The 18,161-nt window shown below is 41.3% G+C and overlaps 1 protein-coding gene and 1 long non-coding RNA gene across 2 annotated transcripts in view; one reads left to right on the top strand and one right to left on the bottom strand.

Annotated features, from left to right (window-relative positions):
- The window catches only part of LOC129476764 (uncharacterized), a 141,214-nt gene that overhangs the window by 9,699 nt on the left and 113,354 nt on the right, over positions 1 to 18,161 (top strand). The gene's annotated exons all lie outside the window — the stretch shown is intronic.
- LOC129476763 (protein kish-A-like) lies at positions 10,752 to 11,014 on the bottom strand. Its single transcript, XM_055269620.2, has one exon. The coding sequence runs from the start codon at positions 10,968 to 10,970 to the stop codon at positions 10,752 to 10,754; it is 219 nt and encodes a 72-aa protein (XP_055125595.1). The 5' UTR covers positions 10,971 to 11,014.

Here is an 18,161-nt window from a genome sequence, read left to right as displayed (position 1 = left end):
CTAATCGAGCTCAACACTAGTCACTGGGTTCCATGGTTCTTTTCTGTGACCCATGGCTTCTAATAGAGCTATAACACTCACCACACAGCCCAAGATTACATTCCTTGTAGTCTGTGAGGCCAAGAACCCCAAGTCAGAGAACACAAGGCTTGCCACCATCTTGGAAGAGGCCCACTGCCATCTTGGAAGTGGCCCGCCACCATCTTGAGAGCTCCGGGAGGATGGATGCAAGTCACATAAACTTAAAACATCATTTGACTAGACTTCCTTTAAATATCTGATTTAAGCACTTTTTTAAAGGCAACTAACCAGAGCTGTTTTATATATATTTTAGTAGTGAAATACTGTGGATACAACACATAAATACGTAGATTTATTTAGGCATGCTGATAAAATACATCTTAGATTGATAAAGCCTTCTTTTCTTCCTTTTTTCCTATCTTAGACTTTCAAATTGTTGATAACATGTTGCATCACTCTAGACAGTAGTCAGCTAAATAGTCCTACATTTTCATATTAAAGAAAACAACTCAGGTGAATGTCAGATAGCAAAATTTACATCATAAAGTGGTGGAGAAAATTTTGGTGTTCTAGAGGGAAATTAAGTTGGATTTAACTGCCAGTTGAACATAAAACTATAGACATTATTGAAAATCTTTTATTTATTTATTTATTGTATATTTTTGAGAGTTCATCTTGACTTTTATTACATACTAGACATATGAACTAACCAGAGATGTGAATGATTCTTTCTACTCTTAAAATCACAGGAAACATATTTCCACCTCCTCCTTTTTTTCTGATATTGCAGTATCATTTCAGATTTTGGGGATTAGTTGAGGGCAAAGTAGAATTCATGGAAGGCAGTGAAAAAATAACATAATTATGAAGCTACTTTTCAGAAGCTAGTAGTGACTTGCTTCATAATAATCACAAGGGTGTGCAGCATTCACAATGCTGGTATTAATCAACTACATATTTTGAACATCTACTGTTACTGGATACCAAACAAAGTGAGATAGTTAAGAATCTTCCATTCTTATTATAAGCTTCCTATGATCCAGTAACTTCTCAAAGGCTTTACAAAATGCATAAGTCCTAGCTTTTTGGAAATTTTTTTTGTGCAGTCAGGACGTGTAAATGCAACCCTCTTTGCTTCTTGTGCAGGTGTGTGCTTTAACAATCAGTGCTGCTTTTGGCATAAATGGAGTATGAGCTATTAAGAGTTTCTAAAAATACTGACCTAAATAATCAGTTGCCTCCACCTTGTATACTATTCAGGCAAGTCTTCAGAAAGTATGGTATTGTATTTCTAGTCCAAAATAAGGTAGGCATGAATATACTCAATCTTGTTTGCACATACAACAAGGAAGGATTTAAATTTTTACCCTTAAGGAGTTTTGTGTTAGGCAGGAGGAAAAACATATTCGACCTCCATTTTGAGGTTGGTAATCAACAGGAAAGAGAAAAATAAAAGGCAGTCTAGGATCTAACCTCTATCTACCTTTCTAGGCCTATGTCTTAATACTCTCAAAGTGGCACAAGATAGGGTATCTCTAGTTCTTAACAGGTGACTGTTCTTTTGTACAATACTCTGAGGTTCAGCTTAAGCAATGCTCCTCTGGAAGTTCAAACCCTAACTGAACTGTTACCCTTTTTTGTTTTCTTCTAGAATCCTGGTATTATCTGAATAATAAAGGCCATCACGTTGTACTTTGTAATATATACTTCATCTCTTTCACCTAGTGCTCTATGTATTGTCACATGTGTCCATGTGAAGAGACCACCAAACAGGTTTGTATGAGCAATAAAGCTTTTTAATCACCTGGGGGTAGGTGGGCTGTGTCTGAAAAGAGAGTCAGCAAAGGGAGATGGGGTGGGGCCATTTTATAGGATTTGGGTAGGTAGTGGAAAATTACAGTCAAAGGGGGTTGTTCTCTGGCAGCAGAGGCGGGGGTCAGAAGGTGCTCAGTGGGAGAGCATCTGAGCTAGGAAAAGGAATTTCACAAGGTAATGTCATCAATTAAGGCAGGAACCAGTCATTTTCACTTCTTTTGTGATTCTTCATTTGCTTCAGGCCATCTGGAGGTCTGTGTGCTGGCTTGGGCTCAGAGGCCTGACATTCCTGTCTTCTTATATTAATAAGAAAAATAAAAGAAAATAGTGGTAAAATGTTGGGTTGGTGAAAAATTTTGTGGGTGATATGGAGAGATAATGGGCAATGTTTCTCAGGGCTTCTTTGAGAAGGATTACGGGTAACATGGGAACATAAGAGTGGGAGAGATTAAGCTGAAGGAAGATTCTGTGGTAAGTAGTGATATTTTGGGATTGTTAGAAGGAGTTTTTGTCATATAGAATGATTGGTAAAGGCCTAGATATGGTTTTGTAAGAATTGAAAAACTAAATGGAAGACATAAATCCAAATAAGAGAAGTAGAAAAACAGGTATTAAAGAACTAAGAATTGAGAGGACCCAGGACATCAAATTAGAGAGTGCCCAAGAGGATTCAGCTTGGCTGGTGAGATTTTGGCTCTATCCTTGACAGAGCCCTCCTGTTTAAGTTGTATGCTGAGCTTTGCGATGTGTATTTTTAAAAGATCATTGGTCAGTTCTATTTTTCCTTATGATTGAGGATGGTAAAAGGTATGAAATTTCCACTGAAAACCAAGAGCCTGAGAAATGCTTGGGTGATTTGGCTAATAAAGGCCTGTCTGTTATTGGACTATACAGAGGTGGGAAGGCCAAACTGAGGAATTATGTCTGACAGAAGGGGAGAAATGACTGCAGCAGCCTTCTCTGACTGTGTGGGAAAAGCCTCTACCCATCCAGTGAAAGTGTCTGCCTAGACCAAGAGGTATTTTAGTTTCCTGACTCAGGGCATGTGAGCAAAGTCAATTTGCCAGTCCTGGACAGAGGCAAATTCTTGAGCTTGATGTGTAGGGAACAGAGAGAGTCTGATAAATTCCTGAGGAGTAGTAGAATAGCATATGAAACACTGAAAAGTGATTTTTTGAGGATAGATTTCCATGATGGAAAGGAAATGAGAGGATTTAAGAGTCAGGCTAGCAGGTTATAACTTACAAGGAAGAGGTTATGAAATGACGACAGAATAGAATTGGCCTGTGAGGCTGGAAGTATATATTTACTTGGTCCAAGAACTATTTGCCTTGCGTGGGAAGAGATTGATAGGTGGAAGTTTCAGTTCAGGAGTAGTTGGGAGTGATCAATGAGAAGGAGAAAAACTGGCCATAAGGGACAGAAGTTGGAATGCTAACTGCTTGCTTAACTACCTTATCAGCATAAGCATTGCCCTGAGAGATGGGATCTGAGGCCTTTTGGTGGCCCTTGTGGTGAATAACTCCAGCTTTCCTCGGAAGTAAGGCAGCCTTGAGAAGCCTTCTTATTAAAGAGGCATTAATGCCTGGCTTCCCCCTTGCTTTCTTCTTTCTTTTCTTCCCTCTGTGGCCCAGGCTGGAGTACACTTGGCTCGCTGCAGACTCCCTGCGTCTGGCTCCCGTGATTCTCTTGCCCTGGCCTGCAGGCTGCCTGGGATTGACGACGCATGCCACCACCCCTCCCTGGTTTTTCTCCTTTGCCTGAAGGCGCAGTTTCACCATGTCGGCCAGGCTGGTCTCCAGCTCCTGACCTCGAATGGTCTGTCTGCCTCGGCCTCCCGAGGTGCTGGGAATGCAGATGGAGGCTCGCTCACTTGGTGCTCGGTGTTGCCCGGGCTGGAGTGCTGTGGCGTGGTCCTGGCTTGCTGCAGCCTCTGCCTCCCAGCCGCCTGCCTTTGGCCTCCCAGGGTGATGAGATTGCAGCCTCTGCCCGGCCACTGCCCCGTCTGGGAGGTGGGGAGCGTCTCTGCCTGGCCGCCCATCATCTGGGTTATGAGGAGCTCCTCTGCCCAGCCACCCCGTCTGGGAGGTGAGGAGTGCATCTGCCCAGCAGCCACCCCATCTAGGAAGTGAGGAAGGTCTCTGCCTGGCCGCCCATCATCTGGGATGTGAGGAGCGACTCTGCCCAGCTGCCACCCCTTCTGGGAAGTGAGGAGTGCCTCTGCCAGCCCACCTCGTCTGGGAAGAAGTGAGGAGTGCCTCTGCCCAGCCACCCCATCTGGGAAGTGAGGAGCGCCTCTGCCCAGCTCCCTCGTCTGGGAAGAAGTGAGGAGCGCCTCTGCCCAGCCGTCCTGTCTGGGAGGTGAGGAGCCCCTCTGCCCGGCCGCCACCCCATCTAGGAAGTGAGGAGTGTCTCTGCCCGGCTGCCCCATCTGGGAAGAAGTGAGGAGAACCTCTGCCTGTCTGCCCCATCTGGGAAGTGAGGAGCGCCTCTGCCCGGCCGCCGCATCTGGGAAGTGAGGAGCGCCTCTGCCCGGCCACGGCATCTGAGAAGTGAGGAGCGCCTCTGCCTGGCCGCCCCGTCTGGGAAGTGAGGAGCGCCTCTGCCCGGACACCCATTGTCTGTGATGTGAGGAGCGCCTCTGCCTGGCCGCCCTGTCCGGGAAGTGAGGAGCCCCTCTGCCCAGCCACCACCCCATCTAGGAAGTGAGGAGTGTCTCTGCCCGGCCGCCCCATATGGGAAGAAGTGAGGAGCGCCTCCGCCCGGCCGCCACGTCTGTGAAGTGAGGAGCGCCTCTGCCCAGCCGCCCCGTCTGGGAAGTGAGGAGCACCTCTGCCTGGCCACCCCCTCTGGGAAGTGAGGAGGGCCTCTGCCCGGCCACCCCGTCTGGGAAGAAGTGAGGAGTGCCTCTGCCCAGCCACCATGTCTGGGAATGGAGGAGCACCTCTGCCCGGCTGCTCCGTCTGGGAAGTGAGGAGCGCCTCTGCCCGGCCGCCCCGTCTGGGAAGTGAAGAGCGCCTCTGCCTGGCTGCCCCTTCTGGGAGGTCTACCACAGAGGCCAGAAGCAATATGGGCCTGGACGTGGTGGGTCATGCCTGTAGTCCCAGTACTCTGGGAGGCCATGGCGGGTTGATCACTTGAGGCTAGGAGTTCGAGACCAGCCTGGCCAACATGGCTAAACATATGAAAAAATACAACTGACAAACCAACCAACCAAAAAAGCAACAACAAAACAGGTCTACCCTGGAGTCATACTGTAATTTTTTCTATTTTCCTCCCTTTCTGATCCTTTATCCCACTTTCTTTTTCTTCTTCTTCCTTCTCCTTCTTCTTTATCAAATAGAAGATTAAGTTATTATCATTGAAAAAAAAGAAAAGAAAAATCAGACCCTGGGGGCCAGGCACGGTGGCTCACGTCTGTAATCCCAGCACTTTGGGAGGCCGAGGTGGATGGATCGTGAAGTCAGGAGTTCGAGACCAGCCTGACCAATGTGGTGAATCCCCATCTCTACTAAAAATACAAAAAAGTTAGTGAGGCATGGTGGTGCATTCCTGTAATCTCAGCTACTAGGGAGGCTGAGGCTGGAGAATTTCTTGAAACCAGGAGGCAGAGTTTGCAGTGAGCCAAGTCACACCATTGCACTCCAGCCTGGGTGACAGATCAAGACTCTGTCTCAAAAAAAAAAAAAAAAAGAAGGAAAGAAAGAAAAATCAGACCCTGGATTCTTAAAGATGGAGCTTGGAGTCCTCAAGGGAAGAATTTGGAGGCTTCACTTTGAAACCCCAATGCTTAACATTGCTCTAAGTTCCTATTTTTACATTATCTAAATATTATAAAATTCAAGTCCGAAAATATGCCAAACCATTTAAATTACTAACACATTTAGATAATATATCAACTAACCTCTAATAATTTAATTACTTATCAGACATTTTTTGAACAGTGACAAAGATTCTCTTCATGACCAAACTCTGATCAGGTTCCTCTGAAGGCTCTTCTCAACAAAAGTCCTGACTTTTGGACTTAAATATTTGTAGCTCTGCATTGCCCACTTTTAACAATAATCGTGCTAAGTCAGTTTAGCCAGAATCCCTCATCCTCTGTTATCTGATCATCCTTCATATCTGATCAGGTTCCTCATCCTCCACCATGCTCCAGTGATGTAATCACCCTGGCCTGCCTTCAAGAATCTTATCAGGCCAGGTTAGCCAGAAACCCCCTTACCTGTGATGTTTCCTTTTAGTAATTTTCCATCCACTGGCCTCGTCTCCCCGCCCCGATCCTTGGCTATAAATTCCCACTTTTCCTTGTTGTATGCAAAGTTAAGCCCGGTCTCTCTCACCTCCTGCAAAATCCCTCTCTAATAAAGTTTTCCTTACTGTTTTTAAAAAAATAAAAAATAAAAATAAAGAGGAATTAATGATGGAGGACCCTTGTGTAGTGAGGAAACCTCTTTCAGCCCATATAACAGCATGGTGCTGTTTTGCCACCAAATGTCACGCACATCTGGGTAAAGAGACCACCAAACAGGCTTTGTGTGAGCAACAAGGCTGTTTATTTCACCAAGAGGCAGGCCAGCTGAGTACAAAAAGAGAGTCAGTGAAGAGAGATAGGGGTGGGGCTGTTTTATAGGATTTGGGTAGTTAGTGAAAAATTGTAGTCAAAGGGGGTTGTTCTCTGGTGCACAGGGGCAGGGATCACAAGGGTCTCACTAGGGGAGCTTCTGAGCCAGGAGAAGGAATTTTACAAGGTAATGTCATCAGATAAGGGAGGAACAGGACATTTTCACTTCTTTTGTGATTCTTCAGTTACTTTAGGCCATCTGGATGTATACGTGAAGGCATGGGCTCAGATGCCTGACACTAAGTTCTCCCAATTCTTAGTCCTTTAACACCTGTTTTTCTCCTTCTCTTATTCAGACCTTATGTCTTCTGTTTAGTTTCTCAATTCATACAAAATGGCATCCAGGCCATCCTCAATCATTCTATATGACAAATCCTCCTTCTAACAAGCCCACAATATTGCCCCTTACCAAAAAATCTTCCTTCAGCTTTATCTCTCCCACTCTAGGTTCACATGCCACCCAATCTCACTTGAAGAAGGTGTAAGAAACCCTGCCCATTATCTCTGTATGACTCCCTAAAATTTTTGCTGCTCCAACACTTCAACACTATTTAGTTTTAGTTTTCTTATTAATATAAAGAGACAGGAATGTCAGGCCTCTGATCCCAGGCCTGCATGTACACATCCACATGGTATGAAGCAACTGAAGAAACATAAAAGGATTGAAGATGGACAGTTCCTGCCTCAACTGGTGACATTACCTTGAGAAATTCCTTCTCCTGACTCAGAAGCTCTGCCACTGAGCACGTTATGACTCCCCCATCCCTGCCCACTAAAGAACAACACCCTTTGACTGTAATTTTCCACTACCTACCCAAATCCTATAAAATGGGACCACCCCATCTCCCTTTGCTGACTCTTTTTTTGGACTCAATCCGCCTGCACCCAGGTGATTAAAAAGATTTGTTGCTCACAAAAATCTGCTTGGTGGTCTCTTCACATGGACACACATGACATGAGTTACTATGGGGAAGATTGTGTGTGCCTATCTTCCTGTCTTCAGTGATGATATACTGAAAGAATGGTGTAGGAATAGAAATATTCTATTTATCAGTGCTAAATCTTTTTCACAAAACAAGGCAGAGATCTGCTTATTTTTGCTCTATAAACTTGGAAAAGTTAATTTATCCAAATCTTTGTTTTTTCCTAACTAGACTGATCATCTTATTACTAAGATGAAGGAATGTATTGCAAGTTACATGTTACTATCATTCCCAGTATGAAAGAGATTTTTTGAATTTGAACACGTAAGAGCATTCAAGATAGTGCCTGGCACAGTAGAACAGGGCATTAACAGGACATTGGACTTGATCCTCAAATTATTTAAGCTGCAGAAGGGATTCAGACTCAGGTCTTTTGATTGATCACCATTTAAGATTGCTTGAAAAGACAACCCCTTCCTATTAGCACTGCTGAAGCCAATCCAGAACTAAATATCAGCACACAAAAAAATGCCAGGATAGGTGGACTTAAAAGACCCTGAAGCCAGAAAGAGGGCTAGGGAGAGCAATTGAATTTAGCAAGCTGAGGACTTCAGTGTCCATCATCTGATCCTGCCCTGTAAAAATGCATTTATGTGATAGAGATATTGCATCTGAGCTGGATGTTATTATCCTTAGGAAACTATCACAGAACAGAAAATGAAGTACTACATGTTCTCACTCAGATGTAGGAGCTAAAGACCTCAGGTACACAAAGAAGGGAATAAAAGACACTGGGCCCTACTTGAGGGTGGAGGGTGTGAGGAGAGAGAAAAGCAGGAACGATAACTCCTGGGTACTAAGTTTAGCACCTGGGTGACAAAATAATCTGTACAACAAATCCCCTTGACATGAGATTATGTATATAACAAATGTGCACATGTCCCACTGAACCTAAAATAAAAGTTTAAAAAAAGATATTCTATATGATGTTTAAGTTGATCTTTAATCCTCTTCTTCATCCCACCACCCTACCAAGACCACAAGATAAATAGCTCAATATTCTGTGGGCTTAAAATTCACCTACACTGCCCTTTGAATTAGAGAATAGGATTCAGTAGTGCTCTTTGAAAAAAAAATATTAAAGAGAATGTTAATTGCTTTTATGCATATTGTGTCTCTCCCTGACTTCTTCTAGAGTTTGTCTTTCAAAATGTCAGAATGGTTGTTGTTACAAATACGTTACCTCCCACTCTGTTTAGCATCTATACCCAGAAAAATATTTTGTATGTTTCCACAAAATTTCCCCCAAAATTGTCTCTTCCTCTACTTTCTACCTACCTCCTCTGAGGTGCCAAATTAAGAAATGTCTTAGAATATCTAGAATATTCTTCCTCTTTTCATATTAGATATGTCTTAGCACACAAAAAATTAGTTGATATGGCTTTCAGAATGTCCAGTTGGCAGCAGAGCTGGACAACAGATGGCCGCCCAGAAGTTAGAGCCAGAAAGGTGACTTACTCTGCATGGTTACACTGAGAAGAGTCCTATTTTTGAGAAACACTGAAAATCCTTGGCCTAATGTAAAGCCCAAGAGACAGTTTAGAGGAAAAACAATTATCATAATCTGATTCCCAATCTAAAGCAAAATATACCACTTTTTAACTGCCACAGACATACCAAAAACATAAAATAAATACACCCATAATCCACAACAGCTCTATTGCAAAAGAAAAGAAAACAAACCAAAAACAATACAAACAAACAAAATCTGCAGATAGTTAAAACAGAAAATCAAACAAAAACAAAAAGCATCCCCCCAAAAAAGCCACCACAGGCAACACAGAAACTTAAAATATTTCCTAGAATCCATTCCAAGTGGTTTAAATTAGTTTAAAATAAAAATAGGTGTTTTTCAGTACCATATTTTGTTTCTGCAGAAATAAATACTAGCACATTAATTTAGAAACAATTTTCTTTTTTTTAAAGGGAGAGTTTCTTCACTTTACCTTTATGATGAATTCCCAGTATGAAAGAGCTACTTTGAATTTGAACGTGTAAAAGCATTCAAGATAGTGCCTGGCACAGTAGAACAGGGCACTAACAGGACACTGGACTTGATTCCTAAATTATTTAAGCTGATTGATTAATTTCAAACAATCTAATTAATATTAACTACTATTACTCCTATGTATCTATTTTTAGCCAAGATTTAAGTTCTTCTTAGCTTTGAAATTTTAACTGAATTTCAGTTGAACTTTAAGAAACGTTAACCATGACCTTAAAATAACGACTGTATTCTAAAATTTGAAGTAACATTCCCAATATTCCTCTTGCTTAGACTAAAAATTGTCGAAGGTCTTTCACTATCAAAGTTCAAAGACACTTATGCAACAGTATACAAATCAGTAGATTTGAAAACTATATATCACCTCCAAAGTAACAAAAGAGATTCCAGTTCAAGTTGACAAAACACAAACTGGATTTAAAGTACTGTATTAAAAAAACAAAATGAAAATAAGTTTGTTTAGGGCAATTAAAATAACTCTTTCATTTTTAAAGCCATGACACTGCAAAGAATGAAAAACACCTATAGGATAATTATCTTATAATTTTTTTCATTCTAAGAATCTTGTGTTTTTCAGAGAAAGATAGCTTTCTGGTAAAAATTAATGCACAAAACACCTACTCTTGACAAGAGGTTTCAGAGCCTGCTATGCCATTTGGTGAGTCTAAATCCACTAATGTTACATACCAACATTTTCCCACTACCACTTTTAAGTTAAGTCTCATTTGCCTTCCTCCTTAAGAAGTGCATAAGAAGTTTGTTTTAAATATTTTATATACTTGTCATAAATTAGAGTTTGATAAGGGTACAGGTACCCTGGTTAATGATCAGAATGGTGTGCCCAGAGGAAAAGCGAGCACTCTTAAATATGAATGCAATCCTTATCAATACAAATTAAGACATTTTACTAAAATGCTAGTCCAAAAAACATCTCATTCTATAAAGATTAAATCATTTCCAGATCACAGTGAAATGAACTTGAATAATGAACAAATTCTGTTTACTATGTGCCTTAGAGAGATATCATTAAAATTTGGTATCTGACAAAACAGAATAACATTTGCAGAATGTAATATTGTAGGGACAGTACTCTGATTGATTGTTACAGACTACTAAATGGTTACATCTTGATTATTTATACAGAATATTGGTCCAATAACATAAAAATAGAGAACAACATCTGGAATTTTATCTCATTCAATGTTTGGAGATAAAACAGTTAACCATATTTTCCATTATTTTCTGCAGTAAGTCCTTGTTCACAGTGAAAGCTGATGGCAATTAAATTCTGGCATTTCTCCAGCTACTGTATGAAGAGAATGCTGAAGCCCATTACCATACAGCACACTGCAACATAAGAAATCTTCCACTCACCAATTCTGATACACTTCCAAAATACACCCAACAATCCAGTTTCATTTCTGTCCAGGAGGCTGGGTGCCAAGGATCGAATATAAGCACAGGTACATATAAGCAGCAAGATTATGTTCAACAGACTCTGAAAATTGAAAATGGCAGACATAGCTAGGACGGCAATGCCACAGCCATGTCACACTTCCGGGACCCAGGTGGCTTAAAAACCTTTTAAATATACACACACATACACATACATATACATAAAAACACAACCATTCCATAGTATTACTTTAGTACTTTGAACATGAGATAATTAAAACCTCCTCAGCTTGCAAATTAATAAAAAAGTCAGTTAGCACTAAATTGTGGTTTTTATATTAGTAGAAAAGCAAGAGCAGATTAAAAGCAGGCAGAAAATGAAATAAAACAAAAAAAAATATGAATTCTGTAGTTTGAAAGTCAATCATAGGGCTGTTTTTCCTCAATGTAAATGTGCATAAAGACCATATTACTTCTATTTTACATATACTGTAGCAAGCTGTGGTGCCACAAAACCTACAGAGTGCTTGAAAAAAGATTATTCTCTTTGTTTTTGCCTTTTTCTTAGATTATTTGTTTTCCACATTTTTTCTTTCTTCAAAGGGGGCACTGAGCTCTGTCCTAGGGTTTCAGTGTGGTGGGCTGATATGCTGCTTATAGGCAGGGCTTCACAGTGTGTCACCACTGATTCATTTCACCTGCTTACACACATCCCATGAAAAGTCTGTAACCTCCGAGAGGGCTCAAGACACTAGGTGATCATCCCTTATACTCACTTCCTGGATGAGCCATTTGTACAATGAATTTTTGTCGGGGATTACCTTGTGTGGCTGCTGCACATCATGGGGGATCAACCCCTCAGACATTCCCATGAAGTCTTCCGTCACCCAGGAGTGTCTTTCAGCTGGGAGACACAAATGCCCTTTTCCTTTGGAGCTGAGAAATCTCAGACTCTGCTTAACCTATGAAAACAGCAGTCCATTTCCTCATGCAAATGTGCACAAACTGAATTAAGATTAATTTTGGGAGAAAAACAATAGAGAAAACACTTTAGAATGCATCTCTGGGCTAGAATTATAACCGTAAAACAACTTTCTAGGAGAAAAGCCAGCTTGAATAAATCCGGAACTGTCAACCAAAAGAGAGATCTCAGGCCCAGGAGGACTTACCGTCTCCACTGGAGGAGAAGCTTGAAGTTGTGTAGGCTCTAATGGGTACTGCTGGTGCCTTAGCTCTAAGTTTGGGTAACTCCTTTGGGGTCCTAAGTCTTCTCTGAGGCCCCAAATGTTGGGGCACAAAATTATATTCAATGAAAAGTGTCAAACTGTAAAATATTTTGAAGGGATTTATTCTGAGCCAAATATGAGTGACCATGGCCCATGACACACCCTCCAGCAGACACTGAGAACATGTTCCCAAGGTTGTTTGGATGGAGCTTTTTTTTTCTTTTTCTACTTTAGGGGGGCATGAGACATCAATCAAATATATTTAAGAAATTCATCGGTTTGGTCCAGAAAGGTGGGACAACACAACTCATGGAGAAGTAGCTTCAAGGCTATACGTTAATTTAAACATTTTCTTGTTGACAATTGAATGAGTTTGTCAAAAGATCTCGGATTAATAAAAAGGAAATATTCAAGCTAAGCTAAAAGATTGTGGAGACCAATGATCTTTTGAGGTCTTATAGGGGCTGCCTTTAGAAAAATGACAAATGTTTCCTATTCAGACCTTAAAAAGTTGCTAAACTATTAGTTTAACTCTTCAGGATTGGCAGAGCCTGAAGAAAAAGATCTAGCCATGTTAATAGAGATTCTTTACAGATACAAATTTGTCACCACAAAGGACAGCTTTGCAAGACCATTTCAAAATATTGGAAATACACATGTTTTGACATAAAATAGTTTGACTTCCTCTTCATTACATAATGTTATGCCAGAATTGCATTGGAAAGTAATACACAATATACAGGGTTAAATAAGTTCCATCTGTTAAGAATTTACTTTTTGTAGGGGATGGCTACCCAGACACCTTAGACAGGAATTTAGGCAAATTTTAAAAATCAGATCTTTGTCTTCATGTTTGGCAGAAATTATTATGCTACATTGTATTTTTCTTATTAGATGTCATTTGCTACTTTGGCAAAGTATTGTTTACTGAGTGTTTTTATTCTGAAGTGTGTTGAATTTTGCAAAATGAGATCTTTTCTGTCTATTGAGATGATCCTGTGACTTTTGTCTAGTATTCTATTGATGTGATATATTCCATTGATTTTTTTATTGTACTTTAGGTTTCAGGGTACATGTGCACAATGTGCAGGTTTGTTACATATGTATCCATGTGCCATGTTGGTTTGCTGCACCCATTAACTTGTCATTTAGCATTAAGTATATCTCCTAATGCTGTCCCTCCCCCCTCCCCCCACCCCACAACACTCCCTGGAGTGTGATGTTCCCCTTCCTGTGTCCATGAGCTCTCATTGTTCAATTCCCACCTATGAGTGAGAACATGCAGTATTTGGTTGTTTGTCCTTGTGATAGTTTACTGAGAATGATGGTTTCCAGTTTCATCCATGTCCCTACAAAGGACATGAACTCATCATTTTTTATGGCTGCATAGTATTCCATGGTGTATATGTGCCATATTTTCTTAATCCAGTCTATCATTGTTGGACATTTGAGTTGGTTCCAAGTCTTTGCTATTGTGAATAGTGCCACAATAAACATACGTGTGCATGTGTATTTGTAGCAGCATGATTTATAATCCTTTGGGTATATACCCGGTAATGGGATGGCTGGGTCAAATGGTATTTCTAGTTCTAGATCCCTGAGGAATCTCCACACTGACTTCCACAATGGTTGAACTAGTTTACAGTCCCATCAACAGTGTAAAATGTTCCTATTTCTCCACATCCTCTCCAGCACCTGTTGTTTCCTGACTTTTTAATGATGGCCATTCTAACTGGTGTGAGATGGTACCTCATTGTGGTTTTGATTTGCATTTCTCTGATGGCCAGTAATGATGAGCATTTTTGCATGCATTTTTTGCCTGTATAAATGGTGTTAACATCTCCCATTATTATTTTGTGGGAGTTTAATTCCCTTTGTAGGTCACTCAGGACTTGCCTTATGAATCAGGGTACTCCTGTGTTGGGTGCATATATATTTAGGATAGTTAGCTCTTCTTGTTGAATTGATCACTTTACCATTATGTAATGGCCCTCTTTGTCTCTTTTGATCTTTGTTGGTTTAAAGTCTATTTTATCAGAGACTATGATTGCAACCCCTGCCTTTTTTTGTTTTCCATTTTCTTGATAGATCTTCCTCCATCCCTTTATTTTGAGTCTATGTGTGTCTGTGCACATGAGATGGGTTTCCTGAATACAGCACACTGATGGGTCTTGACTCCTAATCCAATTTGCCAGTCTGTGTCTTTTAATTGGAGCATTTAGCCCATTTACATTTAAAGTTAATATTGTTATGTGTGAATGTGATCCTGTCATTATGATGTTAGCTGGTTATTTTGCTCGTTAGTTGATGCAGTTTCTTCCTAGCCTTGATGATCTTTACAATTTGGCATGTTTTTGCAGTGGCTGGTACCAGTTTTTTTTTCCATGTTTAGTGCTTCCTTCAGAAGCTCTTTTAGGGCAGGCCTGGTGGTGACAAAATCTCTCAGCCTTTGCTTGTCTGTAAAGTATTTTATTTCTCCTTCACTTATGAAGCTTAGTTTGACTGGATATGACATTCTGGGTTGAAAATTCTTTTCTTTAAGAATGTTGAATATCAGCCCCCACTCTCTTCTGGCTTGTAGAGTTTCTGCCGAGAGATCAGCTGTTAGTCTGATGGGCTTCCCTTTGTGGGTAGTGACCCGACCTTTCTCTCTGGCAGCCCTTAAGATTTTTTCCTTCATTTCAACTTTGGTGAATCTGACAATTATGTGTCTTGGAGTTGCTCTTCTCGAGGAGTATCTTTGTGTCTTTCTCTGTATTTCCTGAATCTGAATGTTGGCCTGCCTTGCTAGGTTGGGGAAGTTCTCCTGGATAATATCTTGCAGAATGTTTTCCAACATGGTTCCATTCTCCCCATCACTTTCAGGTACACCAATCAGACGTAGGTTTGGTCTTTTCACATAGTCCCATATTTCTTGGAGGCTTTGTTCATTTCTTTTTACTCTTTTTTCTCTAGACTTCCCTTCTCTCTTCATTTCATTCATTTCATCTTCCATCACTTATATCCTTTCTTCTAGTTGATTGCATTGTCTCCTGAGGCTTCTGCAATCTCCACATAGTTCTTGAAACTTGGCTTTCAGCTCCATCCGCTCCTTTAAGCCCTTCTCTGCATTGGTTATTCTATTTATCCATTCATCTAATTTTTTTTCAAAGTTTTTAACTTCTTTGCCATTGTTTTGAATTTCCTCTCATAGCTCGGAGTAGTTTGATCGTCTGAAGCCTTCTTCTCTGAACTCGTCAAAGTCATTCTCTGTCCAGCTTTGTTCCATTGCTGGTGAGCAACTGCATTCCTTTGGAGGAGGAGAGGTGCTATGCCTTTTAGAGTTTCCAGTTTTTCTGCTCTGTTTTTTCCCCATCTTTGTGGTTTTATCTACTTTTGGTCTTTGATGATGGTGATGTACAGATGGGTTTTTGGTGTGGATGTCCTTTCTGTTTGTTAGTTTTCCTTCTACCAGACAGGACCCTCAGCTGAAGGTCTGTTGGAGTTTGCTACAGGTCCACTCCATACCATGTTTGGTTGGGTGTCAGCAGCAGTGGCTGCAGAACAGTGGATTTTCATGAGACCGCAAATTCAGGTGTTTGATTGTTCCTCAGGAGGTTTTGTCTCAGAGGAGTACCTGGCCGAGTGAGGTGTCAGTCTGTCCCTAATTGGAGGTGCCTCCCATTTAGGCTGCTTGGGGCTTAGGGACCCACTTTAGGAGGCAGTCTGTATTTTCTCAGATCTCCAGCTGCATGCTGGGAGAACCACTACTCTCTTCAAATGTGTCAGACAGGACATTTAAGTCTGCAGAGGTTCCTGCTGACTTTTTGTTTGTCTATGCCCTGCCCCCAGAGGTGGAGCCTACAGAGGCAGGCAGGCCTCCTTGAGCTGTGGTGTGGTCTACCCAGTTCAATCTTCCTGGCTTCTTTGTTTACCTAAGCAAGCCTGGGCAATGGTGGGCACCCCTCCCCCAGCCTTGGTGCCACCTTGCAGTTTGATCTCAGACTGCTGTGCTAGCAATCAGTGAGACTCTGTGGGCATAGGACCCTCTGAGCCAGGTGTGGGACACAATCTCCTGGTGTGCCATTTTCCAAGCCCATTACAAAAGCACAGTATTAGGGTGGGACTGACCTGATTTTCCAGGTGCCGTCTGTTACCCCTTTCTTTCACTAGGAAAGGGACCTCCGTGACCCTTTGTGGTTCCCAAGTGAGGCAATGCCTCACCCTGCTTTGGCTCACGCACAGTGCACTGCACCGACTATCTTGCACCCACTGTTTTGCACTCCCTAGTAGATGAACCTGGTACCTCAAATAGAAGTGCAGAAATCAACCATCTTCTGTGTCTCTCATGCTGTGAGCTGTAGACCAGAGCTATTCCTATTCAGCCATCTTAGCTCCACCTCCTCCATTGATTTTTATATTTTGAATCCATTCTTGTTGCTGGAATAAATCTTAGTTCATTGCTGTGTATTATTCTTTTTATATGTTGGTGGGCTTGGAGAGAAGGGGAAGAGTTGGGAGAGAGAGAGGGAGAAGAGCAAGTAAGAGGATTTCCTCCTCTTACTTTCTGGAATGTCCTTCTCTCTGTGGATTATCTGTTCTTTTACGACTTTACTTTCCTAATGAATTTGGTTTTATTTTGCACTGCGGATTCACTATGAACCATTTCTTGCTCAAGATCCAAGAACCCTCAATTGGGGTCTGGATTGGGACCCCGTTCCTGAAACATATTTATGGTGACCACAGAAGGGACTGTGGTGCACAAACTCTGACCTAATGACTACTTTTTGGTAAGTGTTGGGGTCCTGTAACATATTTCTGGAGACCACAGAAGGGACTATAGTGAGAAAACTACCAACTTTGCGTAAGTGGTGGGGTCCTCTAATGTACTTCTGGTGAACCAAGGATGACACTGAAGAGACTACCTGACCCAAAGGAAAATTATCTGTATGCAACAATTGGCTGACTTTGGGTAAGTTGGGTGCCTATACCTTGGTAAAAAATGGGATTGGGTTAGATGCCCAAGTTATGGGAGCTACAGTATCCTAAGGTAGAGTAGGTTAGATGTCCCTCTTAATAAAAGGCAAGAGGCTTGGCGTGGTGGCTCACTACTGTAATCCCAGGACTTTTGAATGGTGAGGCAGGTGGATCATGAGGTCAGGAGATCGAGACCATCCTGACCAATATGGTGAAACCCCATTTCTTCTAAAATACAAAAATTAGCTGGGCATGTTTGTGCACACTGTAGTCCCAGCTACTTGGGAGGGTGAGGCAGGGGGATCACTTGAACCCAGGAGGTAGATGTTACAGTGAGCTGAGATCTTGTCACTGCTCTCCAGCCTGGTCACAGAGTGAGACTCCATTAAAAAAAAAAAAAAAAAGGAAAACAAACAGTAAAAAGGCAAAGACTCTTGACTGACTTTGGTTTAGAGGCCTGACTTAGAAGGGTTAAAATTTCTTCTAAGATTTACGTGGTTAGAGATCCCTTACCCTTGGCTAACAATGTGTTTGGCAGCCACCACAAGCTATGCTGTTTGTATTAATCAGCTTTATCTTATTTACTCGATGAATAGATTTCTTGGTTGCTGTCTCTCTTTCACTGACATTTTCAGGAGACTGTTTAACTGGTCTTAGGGTTTTTAACTTACTCTTTCCCTGTGAGCATCTCAATTTTCATCTATTTGCTTATGAAAGATTGGGAACAAAAAGCATTGAAGCCATTGTCTCTAAAACTGTTGATTTAGATTTGGTGTTTAACGGCTATAAGCAATAGGGTTAAGTAGATATGGTTACTTTTTTTGCCACTATTCTGATCATCAAGAACCACTAGGATAGAAATAACAGGTCTTTTCTCCTTGATGTTTTGTTTCATTTTGCACACTAAAAAAAGAAAAACAAAAACACTTCTTTCTTGAACTTCGGCAAACCAGCTTTGCTTGTCTGCTATTGCCCAGGGCCTGCTTGCTTAGGTTATTCTCACGTAAATCCTCTTTGTTTCCTTTGCTTTAATTTGATATTTTTGTGGAAGTCCATATTGTGATTTACCTAATATTCATGGCTTGTTTCACTTACATTATTTGGATAATGTGAATAAGATAATTCAATTTTCAGCA

The sequence above is a fragment of the Symphalangus syndactylus genome, chromosome Y (genome assembly GCF_028878055.3).
Source record: "Symphalangus syndactylus isolate Jambi chromosome Y, NHGRI_mSymSyn1-v2.1_pri, whole genome shotgun sequence".
NCBI lineage: Eukaryota > Metazoa > Chordata > Mammalia > Primates > Hylobatidae > Symphalangus > Symphalangus syndactylus.
The sequence above is the reverse complement of the archived record's forward strand: the minus strand, read 5'-3'. Positions and strand labels throughout refer to the sequence as shown.